Source organism: Mus musculus, chromosome 11 (genome assembly GCF_000001635.26).
Source record: "Mus musculus strain C57BL/6J chromosome 11, GRCm38.p6 C57BL/6J".
Taxonomy (NCBI): domain Eukaryota; kingdom Metazoa; phylum Chordata; class Mammalia; order Rodentia; family Muridae; genus Mus; species Mus musculus.
In genome coordinates this window covers 32,259,762-32,286,576 of record NC_000077.6, presented here as the reverse complement: position 1 = coordinate 32,286,576, position 26,815 = coordinate 32,259,762, and the positions used below count along the sequence as shown (strand labels likewise).

The following is a 26,815-nucleotide window of genomic DNA, read 5'->3' as shown; positions in this document are numbered from 1 at the left end:
AGATGGCTCAGCAGTTAAGAGCACTAACTGCTCTCCCAGAGTACCTGGCTTTGGTTCACAGCACAAACATGCCTGCTCACATTTGCCTGTAAATTCAGGTCAGGTAGATCCAAGCCCTCTTCTGTCTTCCACAGTCATACAAGAGATGCACAGATATCCATGCAGCCCAAACACCCACACGTGTGAAATAAAATGAAAGAGATTTAAATCTACATTAAACACCCCTTTCAATCTGGGTCTTGTGGCACAGGTACAGGTTAATCTTAGCACTTGGAGGCAGATGTAAAAGGATGTCTGTGAGTTCAGGACTATCCTGGCCTACATATGGAACTCCAGGCCAGCAGTGCTACATAATGAGACCCTGACTCTGCCTAAACCACTTCAGATAAAAATCCCCTTTAATACATTCCAACTGTGGGGGCTGGAGAGATGGCTCAGTGGTTAAGAAGATGGGACTGCTCATCCAGAGGTCCTGGGTTCAATTACCAGGAATTACATGTGGCTCAAAACTATCTGATGCCCTCTTCTGGTTTGTCTGAAAACTGCTACAGTGTACTTACATAGTTAAAATGAATAAATAATTCTTCAAATAAATAAAATCTAAGTCTGTTTCAAAAATATATTCTTATCAGAGCTGTGAGAATTAAGTAGATGAAAAATATTATATGCCTGGATCATAGGGCAAATTCCTTTGGGGACAATGACCTTTAGAGTGCCTATTATATATCTCAATAATGACAGCAATGATGACACCCTCGGTGAATACATCATCATTACATGAAAGATTCTGTTCTTATTTGGGTTTTTGTGTGACTATGGTCAAGTTCCAATGTTCTGGAACTAGAGGCATGTGGCTCAAAGTCCTGTGCATTTTAGACATGTTTGATGGGTATACGTCAGTGATGTCATATTCTTCCACAATGTTGTGCAGTCTTCACTATAACCATTTCCAGAACTTTTACTAACTAAAATAGTACCTCTAGCCCACTTGCCCGTAACCATCCAACACCCACCAAAAGGCTCTGTCAACCAGGAGGCTACTTACTGTCCCTATAGATTCCCCCAGTTTTGATATTTTACAAACATGAAGCCATGCACTGTGTGACCTTTGTCCTGTTGGTTTCTTCCACTTGACATTTTTTTAAGGTTTATATCCATTGTATGAGAAATTTACTCTTTGCTGTCAATAGTTCAAAAATATTATTTGTGGGTGTATAGATGTCCCTCGGTCAGTAGAGTTTTTAATATGTATGTATGTATGCATATACATATACAACTCTGAGATCAATTCCCAAGCACTGCATAAACTGGGCATGAAGGCACATATCTGAAATATCAGAACTCAGGGGTAGAAACAAGAGGATCAAGAGTTTCAGGGCAGCCGGGCAGTGGTGGTGCATGCCTTTAATCCTAGCACTTGGGAGGCAGAGGCAGGCAGATTTCTGAGTTCGAGGCCAGCCTGGGCGACAGAGTGAGTTCCAGGATACCCAGGGCTACACAGAGAAACCCTGTCTCGGAAAAAAAAAAAAAAAAAAAAAAGAGTTTCAGGGCATCCATCCTTATCTATATAACGTTTTTGAGGCCAGACTGTGCTACATGAAATTCTATCTGAAAGAAAGAAAGAAAGAAAGAAAGAAAGAAAGAAAGAAAGAAAGAAAGAAAGAAAGAAAGAAAGAAAGGAAGGAAGGAAGGAAGGAAGGAAGGAAGAGGGCAAGAGCAGGCATTTTTATATGAGCTACCTGTTGCCTACCCATATGCTCATATGATGTCTATTTTTCACTGTTTTTCTAATAGATCCCACACTGAAGTACCAGCGGTATTAAGGAGCTCATTCCCTCAGAGGACCTGTGATAAGGACCCTCCAAAGACGATCTTTGGCTTCTTTGGCTCAAGGAGAAGACACATGGCTGTCAGTGGAGGGCTTGGGAGGGACTGCTGCCCAGACTCAGAAGACATATGTGTGTGTGTAGGCATCCAATTATGCTTTTTGCTCTGAACCTTGTCTTTACTGCCCCATGGCTAAATGAGCTAGAGGCATCCCCACACTAAACATGACACCTTTGCAGACGCAGAGAACCAGGCATGCAGGCTTCTTCCTACTCAGGCTTTATTCAAAGACCAAGAGGTACAGGTGCAAGGGAGAGAAGAAGGGCATGGCCAGAAGGCAAGCCCCGCAGAAGGCAGCTTAACGGTACTTGGAGGTCAGCACGGTGCTCACAGAGGCAAGGAATTTGTCCAGAGAGGCATGCACCGCGGGGGTGAAATCGGCAGGGTGGTGGCTAGCCAAGGTCACCAGCAGGCAGTGGCTCAGGAGCTGCGGAGACAAAGTGGACACCCTGATGCCTCTGCTCCCCTTCCTGGGACCACTATGTTCCCTGCCTTGGGCACGAGGACCCCCAAGCCCTTCCTAGGGGTCCCAGATGCCGCCTGCCAGGTCCCAGCGCATACCTTGAAGTTGACGGGATCCACACGCAGCTTGTGGGCATGCAGGTCGCTCAGAGCAGACAGGGCACCGGGCAGGTCATCGAGGTGGCCTGCAGCATTGGCCAGAGCATCGGCGACCTTCTTGCCGTGACCCTTGACCTGGGCAGAGCCGTGGCTTACATCAAAGTGAGGGAAGTAGGTCTTGGTGGTGGGGAAGCTAGCAAACATCCTGGGAGAAGGAGAGAAGAGAAGTTGAGGTCACAGAAAAGCATAGTTAGAAGCTGCCCACTGAGCGAGTGCCAGGTCCATATTGGATCCTGTGATCCTTACAGATCAAGGTCCTGTTCTCACCTTTCCAGGGCTTCAGCTCCATATTCAGCACCATGGCCACCAATCTTCCCCCAGGCAGCCTTGATGTTGCTTTTGTCTTCCCCAGAGAGCACCATGGTTTCTTCCTGAGTCTGTCAGAATCAGAAGTGTCTTGGACCTGCAGCAAGTAGCACTTATATGCCCTCCAAGGGCGTGTCCTCCAGGCAGGGTGGACACGCCCTTGGAGCAGTTCTCATTGGCTGGTTTGTGCTTGCTCTACCCAGTAAAACTTGTTAGGGCCCCTGAGATTCTGGGGCTGGGTTGTGCTTCCCCTGGGTGCAGGGAATCCTTATCAGTTGCCCGGACACACTTCTTACCCCTTACTACGTCTCCAGTGATGGCAGTTTGGGAAGAAGTTAGTATCCTCCTACCTTGGTCAGAGAAGCAAGTCCCTCAAACCAAACTGAGCAGCGCCCATCCCCCCACCTCTCCCTCTGGGTCCCTGTTTCACACTTTCCTTTCTCAACCACAACCTGCTTCTGGCCTCAGCCCCAGCCCCTGGATATGAAATAAAGTAGGATAAGATGCTAGCACCCCATAGAGACACTCTCTTTCTCTCTTTTCTCCCCTCTTTCCTCTCTCTTCCTCTTTGTCCACTGTCTCCTCCCCTGGCTCCTCCTTTCTTGTCTTTTCCCTCTTTCTCCTTTTCCTCTTTTTATGTGAGCAGGTCTTGCTCTAGTTTCCAGGCTGGCCTGGAATCCTTTGGCTCAAGTGAATCTGCTAGCTCATCCTTCTGGGTCCAGGGAACTGCAGGAGCAGCTCGCCAGACTCCTCCTTCAGACTTGCATCTTAGCTGCCCTGTGCTACCATGGATCAATAAGGAAATGCTCTGAGCTGGTTTTGGTGACACATATGGGGAGCCTCTGGTCCTGGTAGGCTGAGGCAAGAAGACTGCTTGAGCCCAGTAGTTTAAGGTCAGCTTCTGCAAAGAGAGACCCCATTTTTATAACAGAAGCAAACAATAACACAGAAGCCAGGTTGTAAGTGAATAGTGGAATGTTCGCTTTGCATGAGGAAGGTTCTGGCTTCAGTCCCTAGCACTAAAAAAATAAATAGACTATAAGAGCAAGAGGTAGTGGTCAGTGGAAAGTCCTGGGAAGGACTAACTTCGTTGACTTAGGGTGGGGATACAGCAATGGGACCAACTTTCTAACTGAATTAACATCAAAAACAAAGACAAAAACAAAAACAAAAAAATGTGTTTGGGGGAATCTAAATGGCTACCCATCTATTCTTTGTCCACTCTCCGTCTGTCTCTCTCCCCTCCTCTCTCTTCTTCTCTCTCTTCCTATTTTCTTCCTCTCATTTCCCCCCCTCTCCTCCTTTCCCTCATCACTGATCCCCCCCCTTTTTTTTAATTCTTGGAACAGGTATTTATATAGCCTAATCTGTTCTTTACATCTCACATTGTGGTGGCCAGACTTGAACATTTTTTTCTTCTTTTGTTCTTCCATTTATCAACTCTGATCTTACTGCTTCTGCCTCTCAATTTTTTGGGTTACAGTTTTGCACCAAATCACCCAGTTTAGTTTACTTCAATGCTGACCTTGTCCTTGAGCAATTTATTCCACGTATTTTGGAACTGTCTCAGTTTCCATATTAGTTGGGACCATTACCCTGAAGATTTGTTTTGCTTTGCTCTATGTGTAGCTGATTTGGGTCAATTCAATGATATTTTAGAGGAGGTGGCACATCTTAGGACTTCCCTCCTCAGTCTGTTGAGAGAAGCAGCCTGGGAAGGCTGGCCTTTCCCAGGGTATAGGAACTTTCCAGCTGTTCCACTTGCTCTCCTCTCCTGTTTCAGTTGCAGAAAAGTCTTTGGGCCCAAACACTAGAGCCAGGGTTAAAGCTGACAAGCTAGTGACAGAGACCTCAGACAGATAGGTTACCATCCAGACAGATTTTATTTGGGACTTGCAGGTGTGGAATGGAAGGAAGGACTGGGAGGGCAGGTGTCCTGTCCCTAAGGTTCTGGTTTAATAGTATTTGGAGGTCAGTGCCTTAGCCACAGGTCCCAAAATGTGTCCAGAGAGAAGCCACCTCTGGGGTGACTTCATCTGACTGGAGGGTGACATCATCAGATACTGTGGAAAGAGGTATTGTTGGTCATTTGTCAGGGACAGAGGAGAGCTCCTAGATTCATTTTCTGAAACCCTTGGGGTTGGGTTCAAGTTCTGAGAACTCCACCCCTTTATCATTCTGAGCGCTTTGTGCTTGCTGCCTTTGAAGTTGGCCTGAGACACACACAGCAGGAGGACATGTAGTTTACTCAGAGCTGACAAGAGAATGGGAAATTATTCATTTTGTTCACTTCATGGGCTGCCTTTTTGCCTTGGGTCTTGACTTAGACAGAGTCAGGGTTCTGATTGTAGTTGGGGAGGTAGATCCTAAGGAAATTCCTGAGCAGCCTGTGAAGAGAAGTGGTGCTGGCGGGTAAAGGGGGTTGGGGAAGGTTGGGACAAGTACAGTTAGGGACTGCAAGCAGGACTGAGGGGTAGTATTTGCTGTTCATCTCAGAAGTTAGAGAAGGGGAGAAGGCAGGAGAAGACCTCCTAACAATAACCAGCCCCGTGCCTTATCCCAGATAGCCCCAATGTTAGAGACTCTGTCTCTCTCCCCTCCTCTCTCTTCTTCTTTCTCTTCCTATTTTCTTCCTCTCATTTCCCCCCTGTCCTCTTTTCCCTCATCACTGATTCCCCCCCCCTTTTTTTAAATTCTTGGAACAGGTATTTATATAGCCTAATCTGTTCTTTACATCTCACATTGTGGTGGCCAGACTTGAACAGAGAGAACCACAGTGTGTTCTTCCTGAGTCTGTGTCTGAATGGATGTGAGCACTTGCATTTATGTGCAGTGTGCAGGAGATGGATGGAGGATGCGGCAGTTAGTGTACTGCTGTAGGGATGAGTGCAGCCAAGTTCATGGCCTGAGCTCATTGATCTGAGGAGATGCCTTACTGGGAAAGTACAGATGGGTGGGGTCAAGGTCTGATTAAGTTCCCATGGCTGCTTTAATTAAATCTCTCGGTACTGTGCAGACAGAGTCCAGGTTCTTGTTTCTGTAAACTATCATCCATGTCTTGAGGTTCTTGCACAGTTTCTAGAAACTTCTAAATGCACAATCCAACCTTATGTGGCCCAGACCTAGCCTGGCTTGGGGAGAGGAGTACAATATTTAAAATTTTAAGTGGCATTGCTTGCTTGCTGGATGGATTGATTGTATGTGCATGTGTGCACACCCATGCACAATGGCACATGTTTGGCAGTCAGAGGACAACTTGTGAGAGTCATTCTTTCCTTCTGTCATGGCAGTCTTGTGGATTTAACTTCTGTTAGCAGGCTTTATGACAAGTGCTTTTACTGGCTCAGCCAATCCACTGGCAGGCAATCTTATATGCCATCTCATATGATATTTTGCCAAGGACTAAAGCTATTACTTGTACATGCAGACAATGGAGGTAGGTGAAGCCTCCCTCCTCCCTCAGCTCAGCTAGTGCTCAGGCAACTCAGGGTGACAGGCCCTTGGCACCAGCTACGGGAGTTCAGGGGTCCATGGATAGGGTAACCCTTTTCAGACCTAGCACTGTGCCAGGCCAGCTCTAGTGCTCCTTACCCAGATGGTGTGCCATCCTGGAGACTGAATGTAATCGGCATTTAAAAGCTCTAGAATCTTGATTTCTTTAGCCTTTGTTCTTTGCCAACAAACCATAGGAGCCTGGTGATATTTATTTATTTATTTATTTATTTATTTACTTCCTAGCCAACCTGGGAGTGTGGAGACAGGACTTGGATGAGGCCACCTCATGGAATCAAGGCCCGAATTTTAAATATCCAGGTTGGGGTAGGGAGTTAATGTCGGGTATCTATCATGTATTGTGACCTCAAAATAATTTCTAAAACCTAGTGTGCTCATAATTTTCTGCTCTATAGATCAGACATGCACAGAATCAACCAGCTTATCAATAGGATCTGCCTGCCTCATGTGACCACCAGAAACCCCCAACTCTCCCTATACTGTACCATTCAGAGAAAGAGTATATCTGCTTTTGGTCAAGGTTTGTTGCAGAGAGAGCACACTAGGAAGGAAGAGGAGTGGGGGCCTGGGTTTGCCCATCTCTACCAGGCTTCAGGTTATACAATTGATCCCAAGGGCTTGGTTCCATATTTGTCTGCAAAAGTCCAGAGGATTGGCTGCTAGAAGTCCCAACAAAGGAGATGAAGGGAGAATGAAGGCATGAGAAAATATGTTTGTGGATGGTATGATGCACCTTGGTGCCAAATTTGACTTGGAAAAGAATATACTCCCCTGCCCCCACGCAAGCTCTCCCTCTGCCCCAAGGCACTCCAGGGACATAGAAAGGTAAACCTTTAGTGGGCTTTTAAGAATTCTAGGAGGCTCTGTGGGATACTGAGCTTCGTTACCCAGCAACAGAGGGGCAACCTGTCTAGCTCTCCAAAAGCTCACACACTATTTTGAAGCCTCTGCTAATTGATGTGCATAGACCAAGGCCAGAGACTTAGCAGGATTTCTCTCCCAGCACCAGAAAATTTGTACCCCTCTGCCTGCATCTCAACAGTGAACTCACCCCTGCAGCTGGGAGGCCAGTACCGTCCTGGAACATGGGAAGCAGTTATAGGAAGAGAGACAGGTTAGCCATTCAGCCTCTAACTCTACTTGCAAAGACCTAGCCATGGTCTGGATCCTATGTGGGCTGGATAGGTTCACAGGAAAGTCGGCAGGGTCCATATGAAAGCACCCGAGCTTGTAAAATCTGCACATGGGTGGTCCGGATGCTGCATTACCACATCCTTGTCACAAACATGCACCATCTGAGGATTAGCTGCAGCACCTCTTTAACTAAACAGGCATTTGGTTGTGGGAAACCTTGGTGTTTGTGAATTGCCAGCCTGAGCAGGTCAGTGAGCAGGTAGGGCAGCCATGGGATTTCCCCCTAACCTTAGCACTGCCAAGTGCCCCTGGGAAACCTCAGGTGAGCCTTGTGCCCCATATCCCTGACATGGTAAGGCTGGTTCTGAGCTGCTTCCTGGGCACCACCTGCCATGTCCACGCAAGCAGCAGCTGCCCCCCTAAATGTGCTTGGTGGCAGACAATCGGGTGCACTGTGGCTGAGTTTGGGCCTCTTCATACAATGCTCCCATACCCGGCCGCCTTGATTCGCTGAACTCAGCAGAAACACAGAGCCCTTCGCGTGTCCGCAGAAACATGCCCAGAGAGAGGCCAAAGGATGGGACTTCTGTCATAGACTAAGTCGTGTGAGTGCGAGCCTTCGCTTTGAACTCGCAGAACCTGTAATGACTCCTATGAAGACAGTTACCGGAAGTCTTCTTATCCTTTAGGGACAGGGACACCCCCTACCTGCCAGGGTGGCAGAAGTTATGACATCAGACTTTGAGGAATACCTGACGCCCACCCACCACACTGTGCGAAGCGATTTGGGAAGGTGAGAACTCCAGTCGCAGGCAGGTCTGACTGTGGGCGGCTCTGCTTCTGGCCAGCTGTGACTCTGGGGTTCTCCAGACCCTCCCCTAGCCACCTTAGGAATGTCCTCTAGGCAGTGCATAACCGCAGTGTTCCTGCCAACCTCAGTGCATCCCGTAGTGTCCCCATCCCTGTTTCCCTCTGAGACCGAATACACAGGACCAGTTATTTCCTTCTTCAACCATTTATTAGGGATTCAGGGAAAGACCTGAGGGAGGGTTCAATAAAGGGGAGGAGAGGGATCATAGCTGGTCATGGGGGTCGTGGCGGTGGAGCTTAGCGGTACTTCTCAGTCAGGATAGAAGACAGGATAGACATGAACTTGTCCCAGGCTTCGTGGACCTCAGGGGTGAAGTCGGCGGGAAAGCGTGCGGCCATTGTGACCAGCAGACAGTGGGACAGGAGCTGCGGAGGGAAGGGAATTTCAGTGCTCAGTGCAGCAGAGACCCCACCCGCTTTTTTTCCTTGTCTCTTTCTCTGCTGACCTCTCCCTCCCTTCTCATAAACCCACCTTGAAGTTGACCGGATCCACACGCAGGATGTAGGCATGCAGCTCGCTCAGCTTAGTCAAAGCACTAGAGAGGTTGTCGATGCTCTTAACCGCATCCCCTACGGCGGTCATGATCTTGAAGCCGTGGGCCCGCAACTGCTGAGACCCATGGTGCAGGTCGAAGTGGGGGAAGTAGGTCTTCGTCTGGGGGTAGCTGCAGAAGAGCCTAGGGGCCGGGAGAAAGCGTTAGTTTTACAAGTAAGTATTGGTTAGGGAGAGGGCTAGGACACTGGCTCTTGCCTTGGGCTCAAAATGTAAGGGATATACAAATTTAAAGACCTACCAGACAGAAAACAAAGTAGTGGTTTACATAGTATTTAAGGAAATGAAATGCAAAAAAATGTACATTGAATAATACAAAAAGCATTCGGAGAGATGGCACTTACTGCCCTGGAGAGAATGCACTACTGTCCGTAACTAAGATGCAAGGGGATTTGATGCCTCTAGCTTCTAATGGCACCTACGCTTGCGCTCTCTCTCGCTCTCTCTCTCTCTCTCTCTCTCTCTCTCTCTCTCTCTCTCTCACACACACACACACACACACACACACAAAATCTTTTAAAAACAACCCCAAGAGCGATGTTACTATTTCCTATTGCACAAGGGTCTACATGGCAGATCCCTGTATCCACTCTGTATCCACTCACTCTCTATCCACCTATAGCTGTTTATTCATCCATTCATTCCTATTCACTCAACAAATACCTGAGGAGCCACATGGAAGACTCTGGTGAGCTCTGTGAATGCCAGCCCACCTCCTTTAGCAGCTTGTCTGCCTGCCTGGATCCCCTCCTCACAAGCTTTGATCTCTCAGTCCTCTCCACGTTGTCCTCTCTGCCTCTGTCCTTACTGTCCTGACCATACTGTCCTCATGACCCCTTCTCAGTGGCTTCTCCTCACTAACTGCTCTTTGTCACTTCTGTCTCACCAATCCCTCTTCTGACCTGCTTACTCAAGCCATGGTGCCTGGACTTACCTCTCTAGAGTCTCAGTGCCAATGGGCTCGGCCTGAGCAGCCATCTTCTCCCACATGGACATGATGATAGCTCTCTCATTCTTCATCAGAGACATGGTGGTGGTGGTGGTGAGGGTTGGAGGCTGCGCTGGAGTTGAGTGCACTCAAGACTGGCCTGATGGTGCTTGTCCCCAGTGTCTCCTTTATATACACATGGTCAGGGACCTGTCAGGCTGTGGCCACTGGTTAGGAGAGGGGAGGGGGCTTGCAGGGTGGAGCCTGTTATCAGAGCCAGCAACAATGGGAATTAGGGCTTGGTGGGACTGTAAGGGCAAGTGCTATCGCTCTTGCCCACTGCCCATGGCCTTAGGAGGGGTGTTGGCCTTAGTCCCACACAGAATCCAGGAGAGATAGGGGCCCAGCCATGTCAGGAGGTCATTCTTGTATCCAGACCTGCACTGTCCTTTCTCATTTCAGAATCACAAATTGTCTGAGCCATCCCTGTCACCTAATGTCAGTGACTCTTGGGTTCCCTCCAAGGAAGCAGTAATTCCTCTCACTTAGCACTGAGGGAAGATCATGGAAGTCTGCTCTCACTAGGAGGAGTAACGGGTCAACAAAAGATCTCCAGTCTCCAGCTAGCCCTCCATACCAACCAATATACAATGAAATGCACAGTTCTCTTAGTTTTTATCTTAACATGGAGATAGGTTGGTTTGCTCATTGTCCTGGACTGACACATATATAGATCTATGTAGCTCCACCATCTTAAAACTCCACAGCCACCCATTTGGAGCCCTCATCTTCCTCTTGCTCCTAACCTAACCTAATTCATCCTTTTCAAAAATGTGTGTAACTGGAATCATACCATATTTTACCTTTTTAAGACTGGCTTTCTTTCCCCTTGTATAATATCCTGTAGATCCATCTGCTTTTGTATTCACCAGTAGTTGGCTACTTTTTATTTTGTGGTATGAATATGCAGCAGTTTGTCCTTCGTCCACATTCACAGAGAGACCTCTGTGTGAGCTTACAATTCTATTTCTCTATATCTGTGTCAGTTGATACATCTGTATCTAAGAGTAGAATTCCTGGCATATGCAAGGTGTATATTTAATCTTATAAAGAATTGCCAAACCATTTTCATGAGTGTCCTTACTACTTTATATTCCTATGTATCAATGCCAGCCTTTTTTGAATCTTAGCTGTTGGATAGGTAAGTAATGATATAGCATGGTGGCTGAAAACAGAATTTTTCCAATGGCCAGTGATGGAAGATCTCTCTGGGTGCCTATTTTTCATCTTTGGTATTGTCTCTGCTCAAGCACGTTGTCTACCTATAAAAGGTACCTTGTGCACATTTCAACTGGGCCATTTTCTTACCAGTGATTTATAGACATTCTATACATAATCTGGATCATTTGGGGGGGGTCAGATATGCTATTTGCAAATACCTTCCCCTAGGTTTACACTTTCCAGATAGTCTTTCATTTCTCATGTATCATTTATTTGTTTTGTGTGTGAAGGGCACACATGTGCACATGTGTGGAGGCAAGAAGACTACTACCTCACACTGTTAAGCCTGGTTTTAAGGGCCTCTACACATTATGGCATCTCACCCAGCCCTCAGTTCATCTTAATAGTCCTTTTTATAAAGTCAACGTTTTAATTTGGATCAAGTCTAACTAATCAAGCTTCTATTTTAGAACTCATTCTTTTGGGGTGGACTTAGTGGTAAGTGCACCATACATACTTAGTGGTAAGTGCCAACATACAAGAGGCAGAGTTAGAGGCATCTTGGTGAGCCTGAGGGCAACCTGGTCTACATAGCAAGTTGCAGGATAGCCAGGGCTTCATAGTGAGACCGCATCTCAAAATTAAGTGGGAGAAAGAATCCCAGCCCTGTTTCTTGAGTTAAGGTCTTACTGTGCAGCATTGGCTGTCCTTGAACTTGCTATGTAGACCAGGCTGGCTCTTTTAGATCTGCTTGTTTCTACTTCTCTTAGTGTTGGGGTTAAAGGTGTGGGTCATCATGCCCAGTTTAAGAAAGAATTCTTTTAAAGTTATGTCTAAGGTTTCACTGCCTAACCACAAAACACAATGATTTTTATCTATATTTTCTTCTAAAAGTTTCATGTTTGTTTTATGTCTGTATAGGTGATTCATTTTGAGAGATAATTTTTTGTATGAAGTGTGAGGGTTAGGCCCATTTTATTTGTTTGTTTGTTTATTTATTTATGTCCATACATATCTGTTCCACTGTCAATTGTTGCAAAGGCTCTAATATCTCCATTAAATTCACTTCTCACACTGATTGGCAACAAATGGCTATGCAGGGGTTGGGGGATATGTGCTTGCCTAGCATGCATAAGGCTCTGAATTCTATTCTCAGATGTATGTTCCTCCACCCTACGCTAATTAACTGTCGCTTCTCTGCATCTTGGCCAAGACAGAATGTAAAGATTAATTAGCCATATTTTCATTACATTTTAATTATTTATTGTGCCATGGCATGCAGCTGGAGGTCAGAGGACACCTTTCCAGGATCTGTTCGTGTCTTCAACCACATAGATCCTAGGGATTTATCTCTGGCCAACAGTCATGGCAGCCAGTGCCTTTACCTTACTCACTGAGCCGTCTTGCTGGCCCATATTTTTATAAGACAGTTTCTCAGCTCTAGTCTGTCCCACTGATTTACATATCCATGTTTAGCCACAACTACATTGCCTTGATTACTATAGCTTTAAGGCTTAAAGTTGGGCAATATCCTGTAGAATGAAAGAAATAATTTTTATTTACTAATTGATTTTTTATTTATTTATTTATTTATTTATTTATTTATTTATTTATTTATTTTGAGACAGGGTTTCTCTTTGTAGCCTTGTCTGTCCTGGAACAGACTGTCTGTAGGCCAGGCTGGCCTCAAATTCACAGGATCTACCTGCCTCTGCCTCTGCCTCTGCCTCTGCCTCTGCCTCTGCCTCTGCCTCTGCCTCTGCCTCTGCCTCTGCCTCTGCCTCTGCCTCTGCCTCTGCCTCTGCCTCTGCCTCTGCCTCTGCCTCTGCCTCTGCCTCTGCCTCTGCCTCTGCCTCTGCCTCTGCCTCTGCCTCTGCCTCTGCCTCTGCCTCTGCCTCTGCCTCTGCCTCTGCCTCTGCCTCTGCCTCTGCCTCTGCCTCTGCCTCTGCCTTCTGAGTTCTGGGATTAATGGTGTGTGCCACCACTGCTTGGCAAAAGTTATCCAGAGTATGTTTTTAAAATGATAACTTGGGAGAGAAGACTGGAGAGATGGCTCAGTCAGTGATTAAGGGCACTGACTGCTCTTCCAGAGGATCTGGGTTCAAATCCCAGCACCTACATGGCAACTCTTAACTGTCTATAACTCCAAGATCTGACACTCCCACATAAACATACATGCTGGTGAAACCCCAATGAACATAAAACAAAGATAAATGGATTATTAAAAATTATGAACAGAGAGAAGTAATTGTAAAGGGGGCAGAAAATTTAACCAGCAGTATTGTACCTTTTAAAAACTGACTTTTACTTGGCATGATACTCTATGTCAGTTGATTCCTTTGTGTTTATTCTTTTATTTATATTTATTATTTTTATTTACGTGTGTGTGTGTGTGTGTGTGTGTGTGTGTGTGTGTGTGTGAATGGAGCTGCAAAGCCCTGACAACACCAGATCCCTTGGAGTTCAGAGTTACAGGTGAGTCAGCTAATATGAGTGCTAGAAAACCAAACTTGGATCCTCTGGAAGATTAGCATGTGCTTTTAACCGCTGAGCCATTTCTCCAGTGTCTCTTTTTAAATTTGTCTATGTGAATGTACAGCTGTTTGTCTTTTTATTAGCTAGTGGATTTTTGACTATTTCTCCAAAGGAAATAAACACCAGACAAGATGATGACTGTCTGTGATCCCAGCCTTTAGGAAGGGAAGTCATGTTGATTGTCACACACTGGATAGTACTTCTGCAAGCTAACCTAAGTTACAGTGTTGAGACACTGTATCAAAAACAAACAGACAAATGCTGTATATGTGGAGCTGGAAAGATGGCTCAGTGGTTAAGAGCACTGGCTGCTCTTCTAGAGGTTCTGAGTTCAATTCCCAGCAACCACATGATGGCTTACAACCATTTGTAATGGGATCTGATTTCCTCTTCTGGTGTGTCTGAAGACAACAACGGTGTACTCACAAATATAAATCTTTTAAAAAAATTTTTTTAATGCTGTATATACTACTTCACAGCTACTAGGATAGCCATAATTAAAACGACAAGATAAAGCCAGGATGGTGGCACAAGACTTTAGTCCCAACACTTGGGAGGCAGCGGTAGGCAGATCTCTGAGAAATTCCAGGCCAGACTGGTCTGCAGAATGAGTTCCAAGACAGCCAGAGCTACACAGAGAAACCCTGTATTGAAAAACAAACAAACAAACAATCAAACAAATAGACAAAATAAAAATGCTAGAGAATATGTAAAGAAATTGCAATCTGTATAAGATGCAATGGAGAGAAAGAAAGGGGTGCACACGGGGAAGAAGTTTGGTAGTTCCTCAAAAAGTTAAAGGCAGGGTGCAGGGTACGGTGGTGCACACTTTCCATCCCAGCACTTGGGAGGCAGAGACAGGAAGATCTTAGTTTAGCTTGAGACCAGCCAGGTCTGTGTAGGCAGTTCCAGGACAGCCAGGGCTATCCTATGTAGAAAGCTCCTGTCCATAAACAAACAAACAAATAGACAATGGACAGCCAGCCAGCCAGGTTGATAGGTAAAAATTGTAGGTGGTCTTACCATATGGTCTTGTTTTATTTCCATTACTGCATATACACTCAGGAGAAATGAAACATGGGAGTGTGTGCATAGCAAGAGCATCACTGTAGTTGTTTCTTTCAAATACAGCGGTTATTCTCTTTTAATTGTTTAGAATAGCCAATAAACCACAGGAAGGCAGTTCTTGAAGCCATTAGCTGTAGTGTAACTAACTGCCGGCCTTCATTCAGGGACATTGCAACAAAATTATCCATCACACCCTGAAGTAGAAACAACCCAAGTGTCCTTTCTTCTCCCTCCCTCCTCTCCCAACCACAAACTCTGACAGAGTCTCATGTATCCCAGGCTAGCCTCAGACTTCCTAGGTAGCCATGGATGACCCTGGACTTGTACTCCTTCTGCCTCTAATTCCTGAGGGTTGAGATTGCAGGCATGTGCCACCACAATCAGTTTGCGTGGTGCTGGGGACTGAAGCCAGGGCTTCCTGCAGGCTAGGCAAGCACGTTCCCACCCGAGCCATGTGCCAGTCCTGACACATGCACTTTCAACATTAGAAAAAGAAAGGGGGACTTTTCCAAAGGGTGGCCAATTTGCATTTCTGCGACTGGTGTGAGTTTCCCTCCCTAACATCTGGCACAGCTGGTCTTAGTGTCCTTTGATTTAGTCTTTCTGGTCAGGACACAGTGATTCCCTTGTGGTTTCCATTTCCTTTCCTGGTGGTAAGTGAGGCTGTGCCCTTTTTCATGACTTCACTGGCTACTGGATTTCCTCTTCCTGATGTATCTAGATGATTCTTTTTCTTTTTCTTTTTCTCTTTCTCTTTCTCTCTCTCTCTTTCTCTTTCTCCTCCTCCTCTTCTTCTTTTTCTTCTTCTTCTTCTTCTTCTTCTTCTTCTTCTTCTTCTTCTTCTTCTTCTTCTTCTTCTTCTTCTTCTTCTTCTTCTTCTTCTTCTTCTTCTATAGATGCTTATTTTTCTGTTGTCCTGGTCTTACTGATGTGTCTGAATTTGAAAAATAATATGGATATCATTTCTTTGTCATTTTTACACATTTTTATCTCCCCCCAACACTGTAGCGTGTAGTGCCTCTCCTAGCACTGGAAACCAAACCTTGAGCCTTGTGCGTATGAAGCCGACACTCTACACTGAGAGTGTCATAGCTCCGATTCTGCCTTATTCTGATGAATAGTGGTGAACAGTTTGCTTTTTTTTTTTTTTTTTTTTGAGAGACAAGGATTCGCTGTGTAGTCCTGACTATCCTGAAACTAGTAGCCCTGTAGATGAGACTAGCCTCAAATTCACAGAGATCTGCCTGCCTCTGCCTCCCTAGTGCTGGGATTAAAGGTATGTGCCACCACTTTTTGGCAGGTTTGTAATCTTAAACTAAAGAGTAGTGGAATATGATTGTAATACCTTCCAGTTGTGGAGGTTGAAGCAGGAGGATTGTTGTGAGTTTGCAGTCAGGCTGAGCTACATAGTGTGTGTCCCAGGGTTGCCGGTACGTGCAGATTTGCACTTCAAGGGCTTGCTGCTTATGTTATTTTTTATTTATTCCCTTTTCTTTGATTTTTGGGCAGACAGGGTTTTGTGTATCTAGAGTTAGCCTCAAGTGCAATATATAGCCAAGGATTATCTTGAATTTCTGATTCCCCAGTCTTAAATAAAACCAGAATATAAAATATACAGAATCAAGTAAAATAGAGTTAGCTGAGCACAGAGGTGCACACCTTTAATCCCAGCCCTCAGGGGGCAGAGGCAGGCATCTGAGTTCAAGGCCATCCTAGTCTACAGAGTGAGTTCCAGGACAGCAAGGACTACACAGAGAAACTCTGTTTCAAAACAAAACAAAACAAAACAAAACAGAACAAAACAAAACAAAACAAAACAAAGAGAATAAAAGCACAGCCAAATATCAGAATTAAGAGAGAGTATAAGCCCCGAAAAACAACAACAACAGAGAGAGAGAGAGAGAGAGAGAGAGAGAGAGAGAGAGAGAGAGAGAGAGAATAAGCACATTTTAAAGGCATTGCAGAGCCGTCCTGTGTATGTGACAACAGTGTGTACTGGATTCTTTTGTGTGACATTGATCAATGACATTTATAAAGTGCTTTCCCTCACAGGGCACCAAACTTTCTGTGTTGCATCCTCAACCCTCAGAGCCACTCTGTAAGAGCAGCTCTGTTCTCGGTGGGGCTGGCTTTGCTCTGTTAGAACAGTTCTGTAGTCGGTGGGGCTGGCTTTGCTCTGTTAGAACAGTTCTGTAGTTGGTGGGGCTGGCGTTGCTTTGGTTTGGTTTTAAGGTAAGGGCATAGACACTCAAGGAGATTATAAACATTGCCTGTGGTTCCAACTGAGGCGAGAACTAGCTGAATAATTTGCGGTGGGCTGGGTTGTTGACTGGATAGAGGCCATCTTGGCTTCACAACCTGTGGACACAAAGAGCCTGGCCCTGTGGGGAGTCCGGGATGCTGGAGCTGCTGATCTATAGTCAGTTCTGCAAGCTCCAGGCACATTTTGAACTTGAGCAATTTGACTCAGATCAGGTCTGTCTGTTCAATCAAGTAGAAGAAACCAGACTTGGGAGGGCAGTCTGTAGATCCCCCAAGAAAGGTGACCATGGGAGGCAAATTAATCTCGTCCATTCAGTTTCACCAATTAAACCTTTCTGATGACTTTAGACTCAACTTCCGACCCAGTGTGATGAAGGGTCATCTCTAGCCATAGGATTCAGGACAGGGCAGAGAGTTTAAAACTATTTCTGTTGTGGGCGAGTGGCTCTTTCTTGGAGAGGAACACTCAGTGAAGAAGGCAGCTCCCAGATAGCGTCTGTGAGCTCCACCCAGCCCTTGGCCTGAGCAAGTGACGGGACAGATAAGGCCTGGCACCCATATGGTTTCCTACTCTACCTAAGGGAGACCTTGGGGGATGGGGTGCAAGGGTCCAAAGTTCCAGTTTCCAAAGGTTTACTTCTGCAGAGGGGGTCTTGAATCCACATTGTTTTACATTTGAAATGAAGCCTCTCTTCTGTAAGACTTTAACATCAGAGTCGGAAGGTATGGCCTGCAGAGCTCAGGCTGGCTCTGCTCCTTCACAACAGCTCAAATCCAGCTTCTGGCGGGGAAACTGGGGTCCCCAGTGGAGTCCACGGTGTGACCTACGTTTTGATTTCTGGAATAGCTGATGGTATTTCTTCACAATGATGTGGACACCTTGGGAGTTGAGGTGATGCATCCCAGGTTAGTTAGTCCTGGGTTCTCCTATCCAGTGCTGTCAGTATTGGGTAAGGCAGCCTCAGAGGGGAGTACAGTGGACTTCTGTAGACTGGGATCTCATCATTTCCCCCACACGCAGCATTATTACCACGTCCATTTCAGAGCTAGTGACGGTAGAAAAGATTGAACCCAGGGCCTCGTATATAATGTCAAGTGCTCACTAGCAAGCAACATCTCTTTCCCTTTTTGAGAAGGCCTCAATGAGTTGCCCTGCCTGGCTTTAACTTCCTATCCTGCTACCCTAGTCTCCCTAGTAGCTGGAAATACAGGTCTCCACCACTGAGCCTGGCTGTCACTATTAATTACATAGAAAATTATACTGTGAATACTCCTGTGAAGGTTGCTGGCAAAAAATGGGTCCAGAGATCATAGTTGGGGAAACTCTGGGCTCCTTGGTTTAGGTCTTCCTATCTCAGAGGCAACCACTGGGGTCCCAAGGCTCTGGCTAATCAAGTGGCAGAATGGCCCGGGGGAGTAAGAGGGAAAACCTGGACCACAGTCCTGCCTGGCTCAAGTGCCCCGGTCCCTATGCACTCCCGCTGGTTCCGTGGGAAGGTCCCACGACCCATCCCAGGCACCTGGTTCCATCTCTCTGTCTGCTTCCCTCCCAGCCCCTTCCTACTCCTGACCTCACACAACACTCAAATCACACATGACTGGGATAAAGGCTTGCAAAATGAGTTAAAGTCATTCCTTTCACATCACACATCCAAACCATCAAAAGGCAAACATAAGTGCAACTCTCAGACACTGGCAAATATTCAAATGGTACCTTCTCATTGAGTAATAGTTGGGGGGCGGGGAGGGGGAGGTTGAAATACGACTATTTTCTCTCTTTGTAAAGTTTGAAAACATGATTGTTATGTGATGAGCAGGCTAGTACAATCCAGACCACCGCTCCTGCCTTTCTTACAGTTTAAAGTTTATACGCTCTGGTTAAATCAAGTGTATGACTTTAAACTGCAGACAGCTTTCCCTAGCGAGCTACTAGAGTGCAGCCAAGGCGTCGCGCCGGCGCAGTCGCCTGTCCGGGCATGCGCGGGGGCTGTGGAGCGCCGCTCGGCGAAGTCTCGCGAGAGTGAGCGCCGAGGCCGAGGTGCCGGCTTCCTCCGTGTCCCTGCGGGCCCGGCGCCTGCCTTCGGCTTTTGCGGTCCCTACGCGAGTTCCTCTCAGGCGCACGCCCGGGCTCCCGCAGGATGGGGGACAATACCAGCCCCATCAGCGTGATCCTGGTGAGCTCGGGCAGCAGGGGCAATAAGCTGCTCTTCAGGTACCCCTTCCAGAGGAGCCAGGAGCACCCCGCGTCCCAGACAAGTAAGTGGCTCCTGGCGGTCACCCGCCCCGCCACGCGCAGTGCACAGTGCGGAGGAGGAGGAGGAGGAGAGGGGCCGCGGCACGACTCCTGAGTCTCCAGCCCATGAAATAAAAATGCGTAAGAATTGCCAGCTCCAGCAGTGGTGCGCATCTGGGATCCCAGCGCCCCGGACGCGGAGGCCGGGGTATTGCCATGAGCCCAAGGCCAGCCATTTCTCCAGACAAATCCAGAAAGACACCAGATTTTACAAGCACAGACACGAATTTATAAGTTATTTTAGAAAATATAAGCGACTTTAAGGTCTGAAGTTGATCTTGAACTCTGGTCCATGCCCATTGTGGATAACTGCTCACCATCTTGATAATCATCCCTCCTGTATATAAACTCTGAAAGTGTACCCACCAAAAAATAAAATACAGCATCATCCTTTCCCCGAGCCCCTCAGAGAATCTCAGGACACTCATTTGTTATTTTGTAGCATCCGCCTTGAAGGTTCTTGGAGTTATTGAGCACATAACTCCTGTCTAGTCGCAGTACACTGCTGCATGGATCAGGCATAGCCTGCCTCTGTAGGCAGTGTTCTTTAAAGCTCGCTAATATAATACAAAGGGTTTTAAGTTATAAAAACATAAAGATGGTACCAAGCTCTCAGAACCCCCTCCCTCATCCCCCTAAAGGGCAACTATCGTCACCATTTTCCAAATCTGTTTATACACAAGCAAAGCACACATTCCAAGTACAAAAGGAACTACATGGCCCATTTTTTCCCTGATATATATATATATATATATATATATATATATATATATATATATATATATATTGAAATAGACCGGATGGTCTTTTTGCTCATTTTCTTCTGTACTTTATGTCTATGTCTTAAACAGGTTCAACCTCACCCTGAGACAGGTTTCCTGTGTAGTCCTGGCTGTCCTGAAACTCACTCTGTAGACCAGGCTGGCCTTGAACTCAGAGATTTGCCTGCCTCTGCCTCCTGAGTCCTGGGACTAAAGGCCTGGGCCACCACCGCCGCCAGCCACCTTGTTCTTATTAATGACTGCAGTGAAGTCCATGAGATGAGCGTACTCTGGTTTATTCGTCCAGCCCCTGTTGAGGGCAGTAGTTTTCAGTCTTTTCAGGCTGGGCACTGGCTCTGCCAGCATGAGACCCCTAAATTCCCAGCACTTATGTAAAAAGACTGGCTTGGCTGTGGTGTGCGTAATGTCATCACTGACTGATAGAGATGGGTTGATCAAGAGCTCCCTGGCCAGCCAGCCTAGCCTGAAGGGTAAGCTGATTCCGTGAGAGACCCTGCCTCGAGACAGTAAGATACAGAGAAAGGAGGACACTTTACATTTTGCTCTGGCCTTCACCTGTGCTTGTAGGCCATGTACCCATGCCCCAATACTACCACCCAACTGAAACAAAAACCACATAAACTGTGCATGTCCGTTCTGTAAACTATTCTTTTATAGAATATTTTTAGGAACAGACCAGCCTTGAGTCATGTGGTTGAGTCTGAGGGCTCATGATCATGTTTTAAACCGATTAATTTTTAGTCTTTATTAGACTGTTGGCAGGAAGCTGTGTCTGACAGTTTTATGGTGCAAGGTGGTATTGGGAACACGCCTGTTTTTCTCTTTCCGGAGCTGTTTGGATTCACCTTTCAGAGAATTCATATCCTGTGTCTGACTTTTTCTTGAATTGTTTTTTCTTTATAGACTTGAAAGAATTATTTATATATTTAAGTTTAAAAGTAAGACTTTTGGACCAGGAGTGGTGAATGTCTTTAATCTCAGCGCTCTAGATACAGAAGCAGGCACATATTTCTGAGTCCCAGGCCAGCTTGGTTTACATAGTGACTTCCAGATTAGTCAGAGCCACATGGTAAGATCCTGTCTGAAAAAAAATAATGAAAAACATACAAAACAAAACAAAATCCTTTTCTTTCCTTTTTTTTTTTTTTTTTTTTTTTTTTTTTTTTTTTTTTTTTTGGTCACAATAGGTAGCCATTTTGCTATTTCTGTGTAGTTATTGCCAGAATTTTGATTTTTATGGTGTCATGGTTTCAGTGTAGTCTCTTGTGGTTTCTGAGTTTCCTTATCTGCAAGGCCTTCTGCTCTGGGCGATGATGGTGTTACTTTGTTGTTTTGAGTCAGGGTTTAACTCTGTATTCCAGGATGGCTTGGGATTTACTGTGTAGCTAGTCTACTGTGTAGCCTAGCCTTAAACTGGTGGCGCCTACCTTCTCTGCTCCTGGAGTGGTAGGATTTCAAGTGAGCACCCCTAGGCCCTGCCTTTTCCAAGATTATTAACAAGAGACAACTCTTTTAAGTTTTTCTTTAGAACATTTATTGTCTCATTTTAAAATGAACTTATTTACTTAAGACAGGGTTCCATTATGTGTCCCTGGCTGCCTGGAGTTAGACTACGCTGGTCTAGAACTCACAGAGATCCTCCTCCTGCTGCCGCCTCAGTGCTGGGATTAAAGGTGTGCGTCGCCACTCTTGGCTTTACACTTTAGTTATCTCAATGTAAGGCTCAGGCTCCTAAGAGCTGTATAGTCTGTGTACTTTCCAAGAGTTAAGTGTGTGCTGCTTGCTTGCCTCTAGAGTTCTGTGACAGGCCAGGCTGTGGCCATATGGTTGTTGGATTTCCTTAGATGTTGACTCTCAAAAGCCAACATAATTCAGTGTCTATAAGGCTATATCATCTTACTGAGCAGTTCACATAACCTTTCCCTATACTACATTCCAATGGTTTGGTTTTTGTTTTTGTGTTTTTTTAAATTTTATTCATTGATACCAAGTCTCACATAGCCAAGAATGACCTGCAGAGTGCTGGGCTTACAGGCATCACCATAACGCTTCTGTGTGGTCCTAGGGAGTAAACCCAGGGCTCGCTCGGACACCCTAAGCAAGGGCTGTACCATCTGAGCTACATTCCCACCCCTCTCTTTTCTCTTTCAATGGCTTCTTTACATGAAAGTTTCTCGCCACTTTGTGTTATCCTTACTATAGACAGAACTCACCACTTTCTGCCTTTTCTCCCCTTCAGTATTGTCCTGAGAAATTTTGATTATTTTTGACTGGAAACTTAATATCAACTGTGTTAGGCTCTACTCTCAAACTTGGTTTTTTGTTGTAGATGGAGATATAGGTAGCTTTCTTTCCTCATAGTTTTTAAAGCTAGAACATTTATTGTATGACTGCTGAAATTCTCAATGTGAATTTAGCTGCCCTCTTGGGTTCAGGTGTGGTTCTTTTGAAAAATTCATTCCAGAATCTGCAATAGATAATTTTTAATTTTTATTTTCTTGAGATGGGGACATACTCCTGGTTGGCCTATCAATACTGTACATCAGGCTGGCCTCAAATTCACAGAGATGTGCCTACCTGTGCTTCTCAGGTGCTGGGATACAGGCATGTGCCACCATGGCTGCCTGTAGATGTCATACTTAGGTACTTCATTTGCCCTGTCCTGGGCTGTATTTTGTCTCTTAGACTTGTCACTCATGTTAGACTTTCTCTTGTGCTGGATAGGCTGGGCACATTTGCCACAGGCTAACTCCAGAGGTGGTAGGACTCAGAAGACACTATTTGTGTTACTGCGACCCTCTGTAAACAATGACATTTCTTTCACTATCTTGTTTTTGCCCCAGAGACCAAAAAGAGTTGCTGTAGCTTTTGGAAAGGTTCTGATTAATGGGGGAGAAAAGAAATCTTCCTGAGCTGTATACTGAGCCCCTGGTCTCAACCCCTCCTCACAAGAGTAGCAATTTGTTATAACTTCCTGGGGAACCATGTTATAATTTTCTCCTGTGCTTCAGATAGAACCTGGTTGGTCCCATACATGCTAAGCACTGACACTGAGCTACATGGGTCCCTGACCCCTGAACATGTTACGGTATCATAGATACAACATGAAATTTGCCAGTTTAACCATTTGAAGTATATGACTCAGTGGTATTAACTGCATCCTTGCCATTGTGAAGCATCACCATTACATTACATATTTCCAAAATTTTGATTCCCTGAAGTTAAGTTCTGTAATGATACGTGATGACTCACCTGACTGCTCCTAGCCATGGTTAATGCCCAGTTGACGATGTGTCCTACGGCTTTGCTTATCATAGGGTTTTCATAGAAATGATACTTGACATTTCTATGACTTATTGCCTTCAGCCTAATATTTTCAAGATGTACGAATGTTTGTTCCTCTTTGTAGCTGAATAATAATGGTATCGACAGTGGAAGCAGTGGGTTTTAATAGCTCCACAATCCTGGGTGTGGAGCATTCTTAGCCATTCTTCTTTTGTCTCACTCAGATAAACCACGGAGCAGATATGCTGTCAACAACACTGGCGAACATGCTGATGACCAGGACGGTGACTCCAGGTGAGGGCTTGACCACCATTCTGGGCAGGAAGGCTGTTCTCTTTCTAGGCCTGGTCAGAGCTCCACCCTCCTCTTGACCCAAATGTTTGTCCCTCTGAGCAATCTGGTGCCCTCCCCCATAAAGTGAGTGCTCTTAGGAAGTGCACATCTGGGACTGCTCTGCTAGTCCCTGACTGGCTCAGATTTCACTGTGTGGATAGACGAGTCAGAAGATGGATGAGGCATGTCACATAGTGCATTTCTTTTCCAAGGAGAGGATCTTAGAGGAAGGCAGATCCTTTGCAGTTCCCAGACCAGCTTCCTTAGCACATGCCCAGTAGTGAGATGCAGGTGCTCCGGTGTAGTGCAGCCTGGGCGCAGTGGGAACTGGGGCTGCTCCTTTCTGTGTCTAGGACCGTCAAGGTCTACATTCATAAGCAGCACTCTGCCTTCATATGTTTGTTTGAAAGGTTAGTAAGAGGCAGCATAGGCTTAGATAAAAGAGAGATCTCGCTTTACTTGCCGGGATCCCCTGGAACACAGACAGGGCCTGTGGGGTAAAGGATAGGGTTTCCAGGCTGACTTAATCCCAGCACTCAGGAGGCAGAGGCAGGCAGATCCCTGTGAGTTCAAGGCCAGTCTGGTCTACAGAGTGAGTTCCAAGCCAGCCAGGGCTACACAGAGAAACGCTGTTTCAAAAGACCATAAAAAAAAAAAAAAGGTAGGGCTTCTCTCCCAGGAGAAGGCCGCTGACTCCACACTGGGTCTTTGCTGTGTAGTGAGTCAGTGCTGTGTCAGATCTTTGAAAAGGTACCATGTCCACCACTCTGATTTACAGTGCCAATAGTGTGTGGGGTTTTGCTTGTTTGGTTGTTTGTTTGTTTTTGTTTATTTTTTCTCAGGTACTGGGATAACAGGCCTGTGCTACTATGTCCACTTTTATATGGTACTGGCGTTCGAGCCCCAGGACTACATGCATGCTAGTCATCACTAACACAGTCAGCCATGTTGATCCATGTGTCACATCCTCAGCTCCCAAAGTGTGTTTTTTTATCTTCTCCTGTGAACATGGTAGAAGTAGGGGGAGAGTGGTAGGTCAGGGTGGCTGGGGATAGAAAATTGCTGATCCTTTTAGAGGAGGGTCTTGATGTAGTTTTTCCTTTAAGGATGATGGCTTGAAACACATGTGTCACAGGCACATAGACAGCTTTTGCCCAGTTGCTTGTGGTGGTGACTGCTATAATAATAGCACTTGGAAAATAGGCATAGGGATGACTAAGAATTTAAGGCTAGCCTCAGTTCTTAGCCAGTTTTGAGGCCAGCTTGGGCTACAAGAGACTGCCTCAAAATGACAAAATCAAACCAAACCCTTTGCTGCTTATATCCTGGGCAGGTGTGCCTTGTTTTCTGTCTATGTCACAGATCACTATGGAAACTGCCCTCACATTTACCTCCTACCGAGATTCACTGGCATGGAGCCTTTGAATAGGACTTTCTTTTTTTTTCTCCCTTTCTTTTTTTCTTTCTTTCTTTCTTTCTTTCTTTCTTTCTTTCTTTCTTTCTTTCTTTCTTTCTTATTTTTTTTCTCCTGTTTTTCAAGACAGAGTTTCTCTGTGTAGCCCTGGCTATTCTGGAACTCTCTGTATACCAGGCTGACCTTGAACTCACTGAGATCCACCTGCCTCTACCTTCTGAGTGCATGCATCAAAGGTCACCACACAGCCATGTTTAGCTTTGGACAGTCGTTCATTTCTAGGTCTGACCCAGAATCACATTCCTGCAGTTGAATCTCAGAGTCTTACAGAGGTGCTTTCTCGGCGCCCATCTCAGGACTGAGCATAATAAAGCCAGCAAGCCTTGGGACCACAGCGCTTTTCTCTTAAGCTCTGCAGTGAACGGGAGAGTTACTTCACTTGTAATTTTAACTTACAGCATCTGCCAACCTCTGTCCCACACAGTTACAAGATGTAGATTAATTCCCATTGGGCCTCATAACTGCCCAGCTCAGAGCTTCTTCTGAAGCTGGCAGTACTGCAGCGAAACCCACTCTCTGTCCCAAAGGTGCTTCCTTCCTGGGGCTTGCAGGTTTTCCTGCTTGTCAGCTTCCCGGGTAGAAACTTAGCTGAGTGGGGTTGCCTGCCTTTTGTAATTAAGGACCAGAACTGTGCTATTCAGTCAGGATTCTAGACACTGGCCAGGGTGGCTATTTACACAGAAAGACGTGGATTCCCAGCCCTTAAACCAAGCATGGCGGTGAATTTCTGTAATCCCAGAACTCAAGTGGAGCAGAAGATCAAGGCCATCCTTGGCTACACAGTGGATTTGTGGTTAACTTGGCATATGAGAGTCCCTGTCTCAGAAAAAACAAAACAAAACAAAGTAAAGAAAACCAACCAGTCAACAAACAAACATCTCTAAAATTAAAAAAGAATCCAGCTTCTTAGTCGTCCCTCGCTTCAGCTGCTCTCTGGCTACCAGACTGTATATTCACTCTTGGACCGTTTCCTGTCTGCTGGATGGCCCATTGCGAGTGAGCTGCCAGGATGCTGAGGCAGGCCTGTTAACCTCTCAGCCTGTGCTGTATAATCTGTGGCTGTAAGTGTGGAGCTGCTAGGGAAGGGTCCCTTGGTACGTATTTCTCTTACATGGGTTTTGGCCATGTGCTTCTTGGTGAGAGCAAGTTGGGGAGCCACAGTAGGTTTTCAGGGTAGGGCCACGCAGTTTTCATGGTTGCTTGGAAAGCGGTGTGTTCTAGAATAAAATGTTCTTCACAGGAACTTAGAACATCTAAATCAGATAGTACAGAAAGCCCAGAGTTCTGACAAAAGTGTGCTTGCTTCTTCTGTGACCTCCTTACCTGCTGGGGTGGAAGCTCAGGCGGTGAGTGTGCAGGCCGTCCATGCTGTCCCAGGGCAGTGAGTGTGCAGGCCGTCCATGCTGTCCCAGGGCAGTGAGTGTGCAGGCCGTCCATGCTGTCCCAGGGCAGTGAGTGTGCAGGCCGTCCATGCTGTCCCAGGGCAGTGAGTGTGCAGGCCGTCCATGCTGTCCCAGGGCAGTGAGTGTGCAGGCCGTCCATGCTGTCCCAGGGCAGTGAGTGTGCAGGCCGTCCATGCTGTCCCATGGCAGTGAGTGTGCAGGCGGCCCATGCTGTCCCATGGCAGTGAGTGTGCAGGCGGCCCATGCTGTCCCATGGCAGTGAGTGTGCAGGCCGTCCATGCTGTCCCAGGGCAGTGAGTGTGCAGGCCGTCCATGCTGTCCCAGGGCAGTGAGTGTGCAGGCCGTCC

At 46.2% G+C, this 26,815-nt stretch overlaps 3 protein-coding genes across 6 annotated transcripts in view, besides 9 other annotated features; 1 reads left to right on the top strand and 2 right to left on the bottom strand.

Annotated features, from left to right (window-relative positions):
* Positions 1–2,090: 2,090 nt before the first annotated feature.
* Hba-a1 (hemoglobin alpha, adult chain 1) lies at positions 2,091–2,905 on the bottom strand. Its single transcript, NM_008218.2, has 3 exons — positions 2,776–2,905; positions 2,449–2,653; positions 2,091–2,314 (listed from the first exon to the last, which is right to left on the bottom strand). Exons 1-3 carry the CDS (start codon positions 2,868–2,870, stop codon positions 2,186–2,188), a joined length of 429 nt encoding a protein of 142 aa, NP_032244.2. The 5' UTR covers positions 2,871–2,905; the 3' UTR covers positions 2,091–2,185.
* A 5,555-nt stretch (positions 2,906–8,460) lies between these two features.
* Hba-x (hemoglobin X, alpha-like embryonic chain in Hba complex) lies at positions 8,461–9,977 on the bottom strand. The gene is made up of 3 exons (NM_010405.4): positions 9,819–9,977; positions 8,804–9,008; positions 8,461–8,697 (listed from the first exon to the last, which is right to left on the bottom strand). Exons 1-3 carry the CDS (start codon positions 9,911–9,913, stop codon positions 8,569–8,571), a joined length of 429 nt encoding a protein of 142 aa, NP_034535.1. The 5' UTR covers positions 9,914–9,977; the 3' UTR covers positions 8,461–8,568.
* Positions 16,475–17,812: a DNAseI hypersensitive site, noted in NCBI's record as "HS-8 or MCS-R4; erythroid site; the nucleotide coordinates are approximate for this feature". NCBI's record gives its function as "chromatin accessibility in erythroid spleen {active_cell/tissue: erythroid spleen}" and the evidence as "EXISTENCE:in vivo cleavage assay evidence [ECO:0001075][PMID:12393394, PMID:25411453]".
* Positions 16,475–26,815: part of a biological region, named in NCBI's record as "alpha-globin locus regulatory region", that runs on past the window's edge. NCBI's record gives its function as "regulatory_interactions: Hba-a1 | Hba-a2 | Hba-x | Hbq1a | Hbq1b".
* Positions 16,888–17,794: an enhancer, noted in NCBI's record as "R4 fragment deleted in R4-/- mice". NCBI's record gives its function as "minor impact on normal alpha-globin expression levels in E12.5 fetal liver cells {active_cell/tissue: fetal liver(E12.5)}" and the evidence as "EXISTENCE:knockout evidence [ECO:0001091][PMID:27376235]".
* Positions 17,249–17,631: an enhancer, noted in NCBI's record as "R4 enhancer fragment used in citrine reporter assays". NCBI's record gives its function as "activates a HB2 minimal alpha-globin promoter in transient in vivo assays in developing blood islands of chicken embryos {active_cell/tissue: blood islands(chicken embryo HH12-HH14)}" and the evidence as "EXISTENCE:reporter gene assay evidence [ECO:0000049][PMID:27376235]".
* Positions 18,567–19,166: a DNAseI hypersensitive site, noted in NCBI's record as "HS-10, HS C-9.7 or HS C-10; constitutive site; the nucleotide coordinates are approximate for this feature". NCBI's record gives its function as "chromatin accessibility in MEL and NIH3T3 cells {active_cell/tissue: MEL | NIH3T3}" and the evidence as "EXISTENCE:in vivo cleavage assay evidence [ECO:0001075][PMID:15215894, PMID:8838797]".
* Positions 18,870–26,815, top strand: part of Nprl3 (nitrogen permease regulator-like 3) — a 35,745-nt gene continuing 27,799 nt past the window's right edge. For 3 of the 4 annotated variants that reach the window (NM_001284360.1, NM_181569.3, NM_001284359.1), the window contains exons 1-2: positions 18,870–19,154; positions 23,483–23,552. Coding sequence is in view for 2 of the 4 variants with exons in the window: in NM_181569.3 (NP_853547.1) it covers positions 19,037–19,154; positions 23,483–23,552 (188 nt within the window). In the remaining 2 variants the exon portion in view is untranslated. The remainder of the gene's footprint in view (positions 19,155–23,482; positions 23,553–26,815) is intronic. The other variant, NR_104306.1, reaches the window with a different exon arrangement.
* Positions 21,034–21,356: an enhancer, noted in NCBI's record as "Rm enhancer fragment used in citrine reporter assays". NCBI's record gives its function as "activates a HB2 minimal alpha-globin promoter in transient in vivo assays in developing blood islands of chicken embryos {active_cell/tissue: blood islands(chicken embryo HH12-HH14)}" and the evidence as "EXISTENCE:reporter gene assay evidence [ECO:0000049][PMID:27376235]".
* Positions 21,785–22,384: a DNAseI hypersensitive site, noted in NCBI's record as "HS-12 or HS E-12; erythroid site; the nucleotide coordinates are approximate for this feature". NCBI's record gives its function as "chromatin accessibility in MEL cells {active_cell/tissue: MEL}" and the evidence as "EXISTENCE:in vivo cleavage assay evidence [ECO:0001075][PMID:15215894, PMID:8838797]".
* Positions 23,609–24,208: a DNAseI hypersensitive site, noted in NCBI's record as "HS-14.5 or HS F-14.5; fibroblast site; the nucleotide coordinates are approximate for this feature". NCBI's record gives its function as "chromatin accessibility in NIH3T3 cells {active_cell/tissue: NIH3T3}" and the evidence as "EXISTENCE:in vivo cleavage assay evidence [ECO:0001075][PMID:8838797]".
* Positions 24,309–24,908: a DNAseI hypersensitive site, noted in NCBI's record as "HS-15 or HS F-15; fibroblast site; the nucleotide coordinates are approximate for this feature". NCBI's record gives its function as "chromatin accessibility in NIH3T3 cells {active_cell/tissue: NIH3T3}" and the evidence as "EXISTENCE:in vivo cleavage assay evidence [ECO:0001075][PMID:8838797]".